The sequence below is a fragment of the Hemisphaericaspora subhashii genome, assembly GCF_019202705.1.
Source record: "Hemisphaericaspora subhashii strain CBS 10753 chromosome Unknown scaffold8, whole genome shotgun sequence".
Taxonomy (NCBI): Eukaryota; Fungi; Ascomycota; class Pichiomycetes; order Serinales; family Debaryomycetaceae; genus Hemisphaericaspora; species Hemisphaericaspora subhashii.
This window is the reverse complement of record NW_026057207.1, coordinates 1-13788: the sequence shown is the minus strand read 5'-3', so window position 1 is coordinate 13788 and position 13788 is coordinate 1. Positions and strand designations below refer to the sequence as shown.

General features: G+C 33.1%; 6 protein-coding genes across 6 annotated transcripts; 3 read left to right on the top strand and 3 right to left on the bottom strand. All coding sequences in view use genetic code 12, as the record gives it.

The window, feature by feature from the left end:
• Positions 1 to 61: 61 nt before the first annotated feature.
• Positions 62 to 2116, top strand: PTP2 (tyrosine protein phosphatase; the record flags this gene model as incomplete). Its single annotated transcript, XM_049407984.1, has 1 exon — positions 62 to 2116. The coding sequence occupies one exon, from the start codon at positions 62 to 64 to the stop codon at positions 2114 to 2116; it is 2055 nt and encodes a 684-aa protein (XP_049266207.1).
• A 176-nt stretch (positions 2117 to 2292) lies between these two features.
• RAM1 (protein farnesyltransferase) lies at positions 2293 to 3717 on the bottom strand (the record flags this gene model as incomplete). The annotated part of the gene is made up of 1 exon (XM_049407973.1): positions 2293 to 3717. One exon carries the CDS (start codon positions 3715 to 3717, stop codon positions 2293 to 2295), a length of 1425 nt encoding a protein of 474 aa, XP_049266206.1.
• Positions 3718 to 6333: 2616 nt separating this feature from the next.
• J8A68_000402 (uncharacterized protein) lies at positions 6334 to 7671 on the top strand (the record flags this gene model as incomplete). Its single annotated transcript, XM_049407962.1, has 1 exon — positions 6334 to 7671. One exon carries the CDS (start codon positions 6334 to 6336, stop codon positions 7669 to 7671), a length of 1338 nt encoding a protein of 445 aa, XP_049266205.1.
• A 20-nt stretch (positions 7672 to 7691) lies between these two features.
• Positions 7692 to 8102, bottom strand: J8A68_000401 (RNA-binding signal recognition particle subunit; the record flags this gene model as incomplete). The annotated part of the gene is made up of 1 exon (XM_049407951.1): positions 7692 to 8102. One exon carries the CDS (start codon positions 8100 to 8102, stop codon positions 7692 to 7694), a length of 411 nt encoding a protein of 136 aa, XP_049266204.1.
• A 958-nt stretch (positions 8103 to 9060) lies between these two features.
• Positions 9061 to 10857, top strand: J8A68_000400 (uncharacterized protein; the record flags this gene model as incomplete). Its single annotated transcript, XM_049407940.1, has 2 exons — positions 9061 to 9630; positions 9712 to 10857. 2 exons carry the CDS (start codon positions 9061 to 9063, stop codon positions 10855 to 10857), a joined length of 1716 nt encoding a protein of 571 aa, XP_049266203.1.
• Positions 10858 to 10949: 92 nt separating this feature from the next.
• FZO1 (mitofusin) lies at positions 10950 to 13755 on the bottom strand (the record flags this gene model as incomplete). The annotated part of the gene is made up of 3 exons (XM_049407929.1): positions 10950 to 11458; positions 11576 to 12802; positions 12849 to 13755. 3 exons carry the CDS (start codon positions 13753 to 13755, stop codon positions 10950 to 10952), a joined length of 2643 nt encoding a protein of 880 aa, XP_049266202.1.
• Between the last annotated feature and the right edge of the window lie 33 nt (positions 13756 to 13788).

Genomic DNA, 13788 nt, shown 5'->3' with positions numbered 1-13788 from the left:
TAATCACGTTTCCAATTTACTTGAATGTTATAACTTATATTACTAATCTTATATCACACAAATGAATCCAGATATCATAACTACTATTACTAGTACTACTCCAGATAAAGACATTAATATACCAACTACTAATGTTACTACATCTAGTATACTACCCCTGCTATTTCGCAGGCGATCTTCTAAACCAGGATTATCAATAGATGTACTTAAAACAAATGCTCCTAGAACCAACTGTACCACTACCTCCCCCAGTGGCAATTCAACATTTGTTTGTTCACCTTCACCAAGTCTAACTACTACGTTCACATTTTTGCCACCATCCATTCATCTACAAGATCCATTAAGTTTAACCGCCACTTCATTTGATTTTATTTTTGATGTTAGGCCATACAATCTATATTCAAAATCAAGAATAGCTTCGGCAATCAATATTTGTGTTCCAACTACCCTTTTGAAGAGAACTTCTATGACACTTTTGGATATGTTAAATTTTGCAACTAATTTGCTGCAATATCAAAAAGACTTCCTCGTTGGTAAATTAACTGACAAAGATGCTAATGGTGACAATATTTCAATACTAATCTATGATCAATGTTCATCTAAAGGCTGTGTATCATTTTCATTATATCAAACATCTTTAAGATTTGATAAATATGATGATAGATTTAACACATCTGTTCTTCAAGGTGGTTTTCAATCAGTACTAGATACTACCATAATTGATACTCAACAAATCATAACTGATGTAGCTACTGCCCCAATATCTGCGACACCACCAATCTTTGGATCTCCTCATAAAGTACACAAAAAGAAAGCTGCAAGTTTGTCAGGGTTCACATTACCTTCAGCCACAAACTTTAAAACCAAGTTCGTTAGATCCATTAAAAAGAACAATCCACTGCATCCTATAACCACCACTACCAACAGTTCATCATATACTTATACATTTAAATTTCCAGGTGATCTAGACTACGGCATGGACTTTCCCAATTGGTTACAATTCCTTATCAATCAAGATAACTCATCAATCATCCAATACTTCAACCACCAATTCGAAACAATCGAAGATCAAGAGAGGAAACGACTTCGTACACTTGCATCCAATTTTAATCCATTACTGGATATATATGCACGTCCAGCATCCCCAGCACAACCAGGAACAACGTGTTGTGAATCATGCAAGAGGATTCAATATATGATGCCCCAAGGTGTTGAGTATGGTTTTAAGAATAGATATAAGAATATCTGGCCCTATGAACATTCACGAGTCAAGCTTGCCTCATCTATGGATATTGATGGCCTGGATGATTATTTCAATGGTAATTTCATTGATAGTAAGAGTATCCTCCCAAATCCATTCACCTATGTTGCTACTCAAAACCCACTCTCTTCAACCATTGACGATTTCTGGAGGGTTATCTCACAAGAAAATATTGGTTTGATTATTAATCTAGACTCAACCCCCATCAATTATTTCGATTCCAAATATGTCGATTCTGTCCAGATCATTCATACTACCGAATCATATATCGTTCGAAAAATAAATAATAAGGTTTTTCATTTCCATTATCTCCATTGGCCAGATTTCGGAGTCCCACAGAATTTCGACTCATTATTAGATTTAATCAAATATAAAAACCACCTAGTTTCCAATCATCCATCCATTTCCAAAAACGTTTTGGTTCATTGTTCAGCCGGCTGTGGAAGAACAGGGGTCTACATTACCATCGATAGCCTAATCCTGGCGATGCGTAATCATAGTGATGTCACTTTGAATACTGATCAAGATTTGATATTGTCATTGGTTCAACATCAAAGAAGACAACGGTTGTCAATGGTGCAGAATTTGGATCAATATATTGTGTGCTATGAGATTTTCTTGCATTATTTGAGTGAGTTTCAACAGAGGAAGATGATGAAGGAAGCGTTAGTGAGTGGGAGTGGTTGTGGTGCTATGAGCGATACTAATTATGAGCTTATTAATTCAATAGAGAAGAATGGAACTGGGGATTTTCCATTTGAGTTCCCAAAGAAGGTGATGTATGATGGGAATACTGGTGGAGCTGAAGTTGATTATTTTCTGCAGGTAATTAGATCGCCTGTTAGATCTAGATAGAGAAAGAACGAGTTTTGTATTTATAAATTTATTAATTATTTGGGTTTTGTATTGTTTCATATTGGTTTTTAGAAAAAGTTATTTGGTAAACATATTCTATTTAGTATTCATTTTTGGTTTTTAGATAAAATATAAAAAAAATCATGCTTTGTAAATTGCCCTGTAGTGTGCTCTTCTTATTCACTGTCCAATTTGATGAAATGATCTCTACATGCATCTACAGCTTCAACGGGTATTCCAAATATTGGATTAATTGGAACTGTATACTTATCAACATTGAATAATTGAGGGAATTTATGTATATCATCTTTATGTGGAATAGCTGCATCTAATTTATAAGCCAATGGTACATCGTCATTAGCATAATCATCTTTCAATTTGATTAAATGTTCACAAACACTTAATCCACATAAACTATAATTAGTATGATAAAAATCAACCGATTTACCTGGCTTATCTCTAAACCCACCATTCTTACTCTCTTGAGCCACTCTCAAAATATAATGATATAATCCATCACGATCAAATAACTCTTTACTATCAGTCAAAACTTCCAACATGGGGAACAAAGCTCCAATCCAAAAACTATAACATGCATCCACAAGTTTATTTGTCCTCCCACTCAATCCACCTTCAATTGAACCCTGTCTTTGAGTTGTCCATTCAATCAATGAATCCAAATGAATTGACTTCTTGATCTTTTCAACATCATTATTCAAGATGAAATAACTAGCCAATGCACAAAAGGAATATCCTCCATGGGCTTCAGTATTAGGAACACCAGCAAACCCACCTTCATAAGTCTGACATAAATCCAAATAATCCTGAATACCATCAGTCAATTCCGGAGTCAAGATATTCAACAAGGATCCAATGACAAGAACACAATAACAGGACCGAACATCACTTTCACCATTTTCATGAACGGCAAAAGATCCATTAGGAAGTTTAAGGGACATAAACCATCCATATAAGTTTCGTCTAAGTTTGTTCAAGAGTCTATAATTTCCAACGTCGACAAGTGAAAGGATTCCCGCATATGTGCTTGCGATATGACCTAATTGATTGGCACCACCGGCAATTCCTCCCTTACCATCGTCTACAATACAATGGGAGATTTTTTCATTGACTAATTCAATAGTATCTTGATCCAATCTTTCATCTCCGGTGAATAATTTGAAGGAATTGATTAACCAATAGACCATCCAAGGGTGATTGGCATCCAAGGGATACAATCCGGGGAAAGTACCATATAGAGCCTCCATCACAAATTGTAAATGACGTGGAGTATTAAGGATCAATTCTGGGTTTTTGATATATGTTTCCAAAATCGATAATTCTGTTTCTTCTTGCAGAATTGTGGTTTGTGATTTATATCCATCTTTAATTGGTGGGTCGATGGGATTGAAATGAAATTCGGGATTGAAGGCCAGTTCTAACATTATATTTTCTAGGTCGGAAATATCTTCAAAATCACTTGCTGTTGCTTTAGATGCTGCTGAATTAAGGCTCGTGGCTGAACTTACTGTATAAATTGGGTTACGTTTACGTCCTAATAATTTCAAAATATATTGAGCTTTGGTTTTTTCTCGTTCAGTCATTCGCTCTGGGGCTATTCCTTATTTATTTATAGTTTGATTGTTTGTGACAATGTATGGAGGTGTAATGCCAAGTACTAAAAATTTTATCAGAACAATGTTACACGGGGCGTGTTAGAATGTGAATTTTAACAAGGATAATTCTTAGTAAGGAGAGTAAGAGATGGGAGAGAATTATTGTAGAAGATGATTTGTTAACTATGTGAAATTTGGGGGGACGGGGGGTGAGAAGGCTGAAGAAAAGAAAAATCACCTGTTTTATTGAAGTTTGGATGTTTTTCCTAATTAGGAATTGACAATGGGGGAATTTTTATTTTTAATTTTTTTCTTCATAATTTTTTAAACACGAAGAAGATCCTTAACACACTTTTTTTATATGATCAAAAAATTTCCCGTCAATTTAAAACACAACTATCAGATTAATAGTTGATTATTCTCAGGTAATTATGATAAAAAGAATTCAAACAAAAAAGAATGCGATTTCTGTGGATCGAACACAGGACCTTCAGATTAAACTGTGACTGAATCTCTTCAGTCTGACGCTCTCCCAACTGAGCTAAAACCGCTTTCTTGTTGAAGAAAATTGGTCACGTGACCTTCAACACGTGACTTTTGTCCAATTTTTCGTGACACAAAAATGGTTCTATCAACAAGCGTTTAATTACCATTTTGCAGCCAAAACTAGTAGGCAAACGAACTTCATTTTCGTGCTAAAAGCCTTTGCTGTTGTACCCTACAGTGTGTTCTTGAGATAAATTCTAATAATAATATTCACTGGTGTCCCACCGAAGTTGCGAAAGTATGCCGTTCACTAGACACTGTTTTTTTATGTGAAGGTAGCTCAAAGGTCCAAAAAATCAAAATTGGGCTACAAGATAACGTAAAACCATTGGGATTTGATCCAATCTATATCCAAGTACTGTGGATGGATTGAGTTAAATATTCAACGACTGTAGAACATATTGTTCATTCTCTTGTGCTTTAGTAATTATTTTGTAATTTATCTGCAAAAATATATCATTGGGGTTGTGACCATATTTGGAGATTCAAAGTATATAATTTCCCGTCTGCTAAAGAATTAGACGTTTAAATTGAAAGAATTCAGTGTAAAGGTGTTATAATTCTGTTAGGCGTATTTTAATATTTAGGTGTCTTAAATTTTGCAACCATTTTCTCATTGGTCTCACAAAGATCACCAGTCCCTCCACCAAAAATCTGCAGCTGCGTGTGCCTACTGTTTGTCTTCATAGAAAATAACCCCTCTTATCATCAGGATATTCACCAATTTTGATCCCCCTTTTTTCTGAAGGATAAACGACATTTTCTGTACCATTTTGTGTCAATCCTGTTGATTGATGGAGGTGATGCGTTTGTCCCACCAAAAAAGCGCAAAATACTTTTTTAGAGAAATTATTAAAATTAAAAACAAGAAAGACCCTCTTAATTGATGGTTTTAAGGATTCCGTCTCTGTTGTTAAAGAGGTGTTTTCGGTGATAAAGAAATATGAGGATATAGAATTGAGATGTACCATATTTTTCCGGAAATGCAATACAACGTTTTGTGTAAGGTTTTGATAAGTGATGTGTTTTATTAATTAAGAATTTTGCAACCAATCTTAGAACAAAATATTTGAATATGACTGGCAGTCTCACTGTATACTTGCTTAGTGAGATGATCAATTCTCAGCTTATTTTCTAGGATTTGTCTCCTATATTATCCTAATAACCATCAATTGAGATAAGCTGCTCGGAAGATAACGTTCTTTTTCTAATAATTTCTTCATATCAGGAAACACCACAATTGCAAAGCTTCTGGAACAACCTAACCCTCTCTCTCTTTGAGATTTAAGTTAAGAGTGTGTTTATTTATTAGTTGCAGATATCACACAAGTGTTCATATGCGAGTCATAATTATATATACAAGAACCTCTAGGTAATTTCTCCTCGATAAAATTAATAGCTTTTTAAGGTAGTGGCTACTCAATGTAATTATGATTTTGCTGCTTCAAATAAGAATGCAACACTTGTATATTCTTTGGAATGCAACTATAAGTGGGCTTTAATACAATATTTAATGTCAATACTTGCGATATAAATGCTGTAGTTAGTAGTCATTTTTGATCCTCCTATTTTGCTTATTATGATTCAGCGCTCTACTTTCGGTTTCTCTTATTTATTCTATCTATAGATTCAGTATATCATTACTCTTAGAATAGACTGAAGCCATTATACAACTTCTTGAATACAATCGTTAAGTTAACTGAATCTAGCACTCAGTAAATAATCAATTTGCAACTAGTGTTCTTGGTCGCAAAAATTATTTGCAACATTGTGTCAGAAACTTAATAAATATGAGACCACCAACATGGACACTACAGTAATATCAGTATCTTCTAGGGTACATCTTTGAAGGGAGTATATATATGCGTTGTCTTGTTTGTGGTGTAGAAGAAGAAGGGCGATCAATTGTTAATATGGTAGCACAACACTCCCTCGATAAGATCAGAAAAAATCGTGTACAATGGCAAATTTATTTTATGCTCAAATGAATCACCATTTATCAAACCCTTACTATTCTTCTTCTTCTTCTATCTACAACTACCGCTACCAACAACAATCATGTCATCAATTCCTATATGGCTAAGCCGCTTATTACCCACAAGGCAAGTAAGAGGAGGATATCAAGCAGTATCCAATAATAGTAATGATGTACCGAGTAGTACATTACCAGGTGCATATCCCGTTGAATCAGTTGAACCAAGAAATCGAAACTATTTCAATTCACAAACAATACAAGCTACACTTCGTAAAATACCCAATTGGATCATCTATTTCATCATTCAACCAATTATAATTCTCGTGCTTATTTTATTCCGAATATTAGGAAAAGTAATCAGTTTATTATTCACAACTTCATCATTCACATCTACGGCAACTACTAAACAAGTTATTGATCCTACGGATAGAGCACATCGGTTTATACGAGATTTGGAAGATAATTTACCCGTGACATTAAATCCCATGGATGCATTACCACCATTTTTCCAAGGTAGTTATACTCAAGCATTATATATGGCCACGAATAGAGCAAAATATTTATTCATCTATTTAACTAATTCACGTAATGAAGGTTCAAATCAAATATTTAATAAGATTATTATTAATCGGGAATTTGTTAATCTTTTCCAAGATCCAAATATGATAATATGGGGTGGAGATTTGACAAATCCTGAAGCTTATCAATTGGCAAATAGTCTTTGTGTGACTAAGTTCCCATTTTTGGGATTGTTATGTTTGACTAGAACTACCACCATGAGTCCTACTGGTCCAATTAAGACGCCGGCAAAGATTAGTTTAATATCCAGATTACAAGGAGGGTTGAAAGGTGATGCCGATGCTAATGGGTTAATTGATCATAAATTTAAGAAGAAGATTGCCAAGTATCAAGATGAATTAATATTGATTAGACAAGAATTGGAGGATAAATTTATGTCAAGACTTTTGGTTAAACAACAAGAATTGAATTATCAAGCATCATTGGAGAAGGATCGTGCTAAGAAACGTCAACGAGAATTTGAGAAATTGACAAAAGAATATCTTGTTTATATTGCGCCTAAATATCGTGATTTAATTCATCAAAGAAGTGATACTGCCAAGATTGGAATTAAGTGCAAAGATGGAACTAGACATACTGTTTATTTCCCTAAAGAAATGAAGATTGAAGATATTTTCATATATGTTGAATTAATGAATCGAGGATATTTATCAGAATCAATAATATCAACATTAAGTGAACATGAAGCTAGTGAAAAATTTCAAAACTTTAAATTAACTTATAAATTTCAATTATCATCTCCATTACCTCCAAGGCAATCATTAATTGATAAAAGAGATCAATTTATAATGGATGTAGATTTAGTCTATCCAAGTGGATTATTATTAGTTGAAGATATATAATATAATATACAATAGTTTACTTATTTTGAAACCTTATGACTTTTCTTACTCTTTTTCTTTTCCCTTTTCTTTAATCCAATAAAACCAGCTTTTATAATTTGAATATAATTATACCAGAAAACATCTAAATTATTTGATTCAATCACGGTAGAGAATTTTATTTTATCTTTTTTATCTTTTCTATTATCTTTAGAATTTAAGCTTATTCTAATTAGCACAGGATATGTTGAAGTATTAACAGGAATGTCATCCTCTCCTTTAGTTTCAATTACATTTGAAGGTAAATCAGTTGGTTTTGAATTGGATACTGGTTCTAAAGGTAATGCTGATGATAATCTTTTTTGAGTTAAATATATGGAATTTTTCCCGTTGTTTTTAGATAAAACTTTAGTTATTTCTTTTAAGAATTCAGAATTGCCTAATCGTGTCATTTTCTATTTAAATTTTATGTTGATACTCTTCAATGAATGAATGAATGAATGAATGTCAATTATGTTGGAGATTTTAAAGAGAGAAAAAAAAGTTGATGAAAATTGAGTGAGGGTTTGATTTTTATATACAGGAATTTGAATCTGTTTTTTGCAACAAGTCAATGATTAGCTGAACATCTCTAATTAAGGTATGTGATAAATGGAGTAAATTTGTAGAAGAAAGTGTAATACTAGGTTGAAATTCAGTTAAACAGACCAGGTCATTTAAAGAGCGGCTAGCCAAGGAAATAGATTTCCCTACCAAAGTTTCCCGTGTCGCAAATTCGCCCATTCTGAAAACTATAAAGTCAAATGGCTTCTGTAGTTGTAATTGGCTTCTTGGAGGCTTGTTTGAAAGGAGTATGTCATTATGCGCTTTACATTGCGTCTTTGATATTTGTTTAATTCCTTATATAAATGTTCCTATGTCGAGTGACATTCATCTGGTATTTTACGCAACACTTGAAAGCTGATTACCAAAGAAAGATTTCATACATTCCATTGAATAGGGGAGAGTTACTACTACAATGTTTATATTACTAACCTTCCAACTAACAATTGTTTCATATTCTAATATTCATAACGTATATATTATATCAATTGAATAATTAATTGGATTATGTACATTGAATTCTTCACATGGTAGCTCCTTACTACGTTACTCCCCCCCTTATATTTACAGTTCGCTTGCTTTTTGTCCCATACAACAATTAAATTATTATTTTTCTTATCATTTATTTTATTTATTTATTTATGCAACTAAAGATCATTCAATTTATTTATAGATTTATACATATCATCATCATATAGATTATACTATACACTGCTAGATAGATAGATATACACATACTAGATTACACTATAGATTCAGAATAACATAGACACACGAACATTTAATACAATAATAAAAAAGAATACAATGACAACTTCACAGGATACTCATTTACGAGGAAGATTGCTTTCCCTTGGAGTATCAGTATTAATTGCAATCGCTTCAGGTACTCCTTATTTATATGGAGTATATTCACCTCAACTAGTTAAACGAGTTGGTCTCACTACATCTGATTCTGCAACCATATCCCTTTCCATTACAATAGGTACAAGTGTAGGTGGTTTGTTTGGTGGGTTTTTAATTGATCATTTTGGTCCCCAACGTAGTATCATGATGGGTTCAATATGTATTTTATTCAGTTATTTCGGAATGCATAAAGTTTATGAACATAGATATGCCAATATGTGGGTTATATGTTTATTAATGATATTGGCTGGACTGGGATCAATAACAGCTTTCTTTTCCACTATTAAAGCAGCAACCGCGAATTTCCCAAATCATAGAGGTAGTGCCGCGGCATTACCAGTAAGTGCATATGGATTTGCCGCAACTATATATTCATTCATTGCAGCTACGTTTTTCAGTCATAGTGCTGGGGATTTATTGTTATTTTTGGCAATATTTTGTGGATCAGTAGCATTTTTTGGTTCATTCTTTGTCCACATTTATATTGATAATCTACTACTACTACTACTTCCACCCCTATAACTTGTTTCCTAGGGTAGAGGATGGTTGAAGAATGTTGATCCATTTATCACGCAAGAGGATCAACTCTCTTTACTTACTGAACAATCCTTTGATCCAGAACAAGCACTGGATGGAGGTTCAATACAACGGACAGAATCTTTAAGTGGATCATTAGCATTCTGGGGTATAGGTGAACGTACTCCAGGGGCAACTTCAGAATCAGAAGCATCAAGTTTATTATCGATTGGTAATTCAACCATAACCCCTCAACAACCACCACCCTCAGCTGTATCTTCAATAAAACCTCCAACCAGAGAGAATACAATCAATGCTTTGAGTATATCTAATCCAAACTTATCATCTCAAGTGTTGCAACTTAAAACTCAAACAGCAACACAAACCCAAACAGGCTCATCATCAGCTGCTGCATCTGCCACCACCACACCATCTCCAATATCAACCAATTCCTCCAAGAAATCAAAAGCCCCATGGGCAGTAATGAAACGTCGATTAACCGACAAAATATTCCTAACCGACTACCTCATAGTCTCAATCATCAGCGGAATAGGACAAATGTACATCTATAGTGTTGGATTCATCGTCACCGCCCAATATTATTATGGAAAACAACCAACCACTCATATCAAAAGAGGTGGTGGAGGTACACCAATTGACCCGCATGCAGAACATCTTCAAGCAATTCAAGTGTCTGTGATTTCAATTGCGTCATTTTCCGGCAGATTAATTGCCGGATTCGTGAGTGATTATTTACATAAACGATTTCAAATCCAACGACTTTGGATCGTACAATTCACAATTATATTAATGAGCGTGGGACAATATCTTTTGATTGTGAATGTGTCTAATCATTTATTGGTGGCGGTGACATCGGCTATTGTTGGGGGTTGTTATGGATTGGTGTTTGGAACATATCCTGCGATTATTGCTGATAAATTCGGGACTAGGACTTTTTCAACAACTTGGGGTTTGATATGTACTGGACCTTTGATTACTTTATATGTGTTGAATAAATATTTTGGAAAGATTTATGATGGAAATACTGATGCAAAGACTGGGATTTGTTATTTGGGTAATGGATGTTATAAACAAGCATTTGAATTGAGTATTATATTATGTTTTGCGGTATTTTTCATTAATTTAATTCTTATTTATTATCAAAGAAAGAAGAGAAGGTAAACACATAAATAGGTTATTATTATTCATAAGTTTTATATACAAAAGGGGGACACAAATCATAATAAAAAACAATTTACATAAATTAATTAGTTTTAATCCACAAGATGAACACTCTCTAAATCAATCTCATTTAATTTTCCTTGTTGATATTGTATTTTTTTCAATAAGTTATGGAAATATCCAAAACTTAATTCAGCATCCTTAATTGACTTTTCTAATTCATTCTTTTCATTAATCCTCTTATCAAGAGTTGTTTGGAAATTATTCATAACTTGCCTATTTGGATAATTCAACACTTGTCGACATTCCCTAGACATTCTTACCGCATTTTGATGACTATATTCCAATTCAACAATCTTTTTCTTAATCTTCCTAGCTTGTTTCCTAGGTAACGCATTGGGAATATCACTGATTAAATAATAAATCGTGAATCCCGAAATACCAATCACAATAGGAATAGCAACTTTTTTCAAAACATTTGGTGTCAAATATCTCGAGAATTGATAACATTTATGAATCAATGCACCAGTAGTTAACAATTTCCCCGAGGAATAGATAGTGTGTAAGGTTATTTGCAGGGGGATTTGATCTCTCAATGCGACTGCATTGGTGGGGACCGATGTAAGGATAGATAATGGGTTGAAATAATTGATTTGGTGTCGGGATCGTGATTACTTAGGAAGTCCCTATGGTTGTTTGTTATTTGTACTTAGTTAACTTGGATCAAAGAAATCTAAGATTTCAATACTATCATCAATTTGTCTACCGATAGTATCTTTCTTTCTGGTAAACATTAAATCAGATTTAAATACTTTATCATTCAAGAATTCTTCTCCAAGAGTATTTTGACCATATTTAATAATTTCATCAACTTTTTCAGTGGTGATTTGTTTAGTTGTTTCTTCACATTTGGAAACAGTATCAAATATTATATCCATCATGGCATTTTGACTTTCTCGGGCATATTCAAATAAATATTGTAATCCTCCATATTTAACCACTGGTTTCTCACCGAGATTATTAACCACCCTTGTTATTTCTTTACTGGTAAGATCATAAATTTCACTACATGTATTTTCAATAAGTGAATTTATAGAATCACAAATCTTACCTGATTTATTAACAATCTCATTATATTTAGGTTGGACTTTTGTATTCAATTCTTGTAATTTTTCTAATTTTTCATTCTTGTATATCTTTTCATTTATATGTGATAATGTTTCCAAATCATTCAAAATATTAACTAAATAATTCTTGGCCGGTAATAATTTCGAAATTGATCTCTTTTCCAATATGAATTTACGTAAGGAAGCTTCAAGAAGATCGAAATCAGGATGATCAGGATGACCATCGTCATCTCCTCCATCATCTGGTCCATCATCACCACCACCACCACCACCTTCGCCATCTTCAAGTACATCGGTTGCACTTACGAAATGAACAAATTCTTTGGCATCCTTATATGTATCAGGTGAAAGATTCTTGATTTGATCCAAAATTCGATTCTTACATTTTTCTTTATCCTTAATATTATCAAATCTATTAACCACAATAAACACATATCTCTTTTCAGCCGCAGCAGCTGCGATAAATTCCTTAGCTGATAACGTAAAATGATTCTCGGCACTTACTACAAATACAACCAAATCAATTTCTTCTTGTCTTGAGAAAACTTGGGTGGTTTGATAAGAATCCATATTTAATCCTGGGGCATCGATTAATTTTATATCTATGACACCATTATGTAGTATTGAAAGAACTTTACTAGCCACCAGATTATGTATATGAAAGTTATCTGATATAGAATCACATTCATAAACAAGATCCTCGAGATTCTTGATTGGATGGATTTCATAAGTTGATTCATCACGAATATTATAATCTTTCCCAATTGGGATTGCATGAACTTCTTCCAAACTATTATTTTCTTTACTTGCATCAACAACTTCACAAAAGACAGAAGTACATGGTTGTTGATCTTCTGGTAATACTTTTCTTCTCNCGAATATTATAATCTTTCCCAATTGGGATTGCATGAACTTCTTCCAAACTATTATTTTCTTTACTTGCATCAACAACTTCACAAAAGACAGAAGTACATGGTTGTTGATCTTCTGGTAATACTTTTCTTCTCAATAATGCATTACAAAAAGTTGATTTACCAGAATTCAAATCTCCAGTAACAAATACTTTAGAACTTGTATCATCGACTCTATCTTTCAAATTTAATAAATATTTCACTTGTTGTTGTAATTTCTTTTCTAATAAACTTGCAATTGATTTCTTATCTAAATTTGCCATTACATTATCATGATGACTTCCAATCTTTAAATTCAATTTCAAAATCTTAAACTCGGGTAAATCCTTTTCTAAACTATCATCATCTTCAGTTATTTTTGATTTATTCAAAGATTTAAGTGATAAATTTTGTCTCACTAAAGCTAAATGAGCTTTTGGTGAATTCAATAAAATCGAATTATCATCTTCAATTTCAGTTGGATAAAATATTGGTCTTTGTTTATTCTCTTCAGATAATTCATACATTAATTCAATAGTTTGATTTATTGCTCGATCCAAACAAATTCTATTCTCATTATAATGTAATTGTTGAACCGATGCATCAACCGTCTTCTTTTGACGAGGAGTAAGTCCTCTTGAACTACTGCTGCTCCCCTCTTGTCCGTCAACAAGTGTTGTGGTATCATGATGGTGGTAGCTTGATGATAAGTGACTAGAACCAGGAGTATACACTACACTAGTTGGTTTTGAATGTAAATATGAATCATCAACTAAAGTATCCAAATCATCTTCTTTTTGTTGTTGTTGATGATGACCATTATCATTGGTGATAATCTTATCTAAGGATTTCTTGGGTATCAAATTAGGGAAATCAGACATCTTGGAATCAAACTCAAACTAGATGATTCTTGA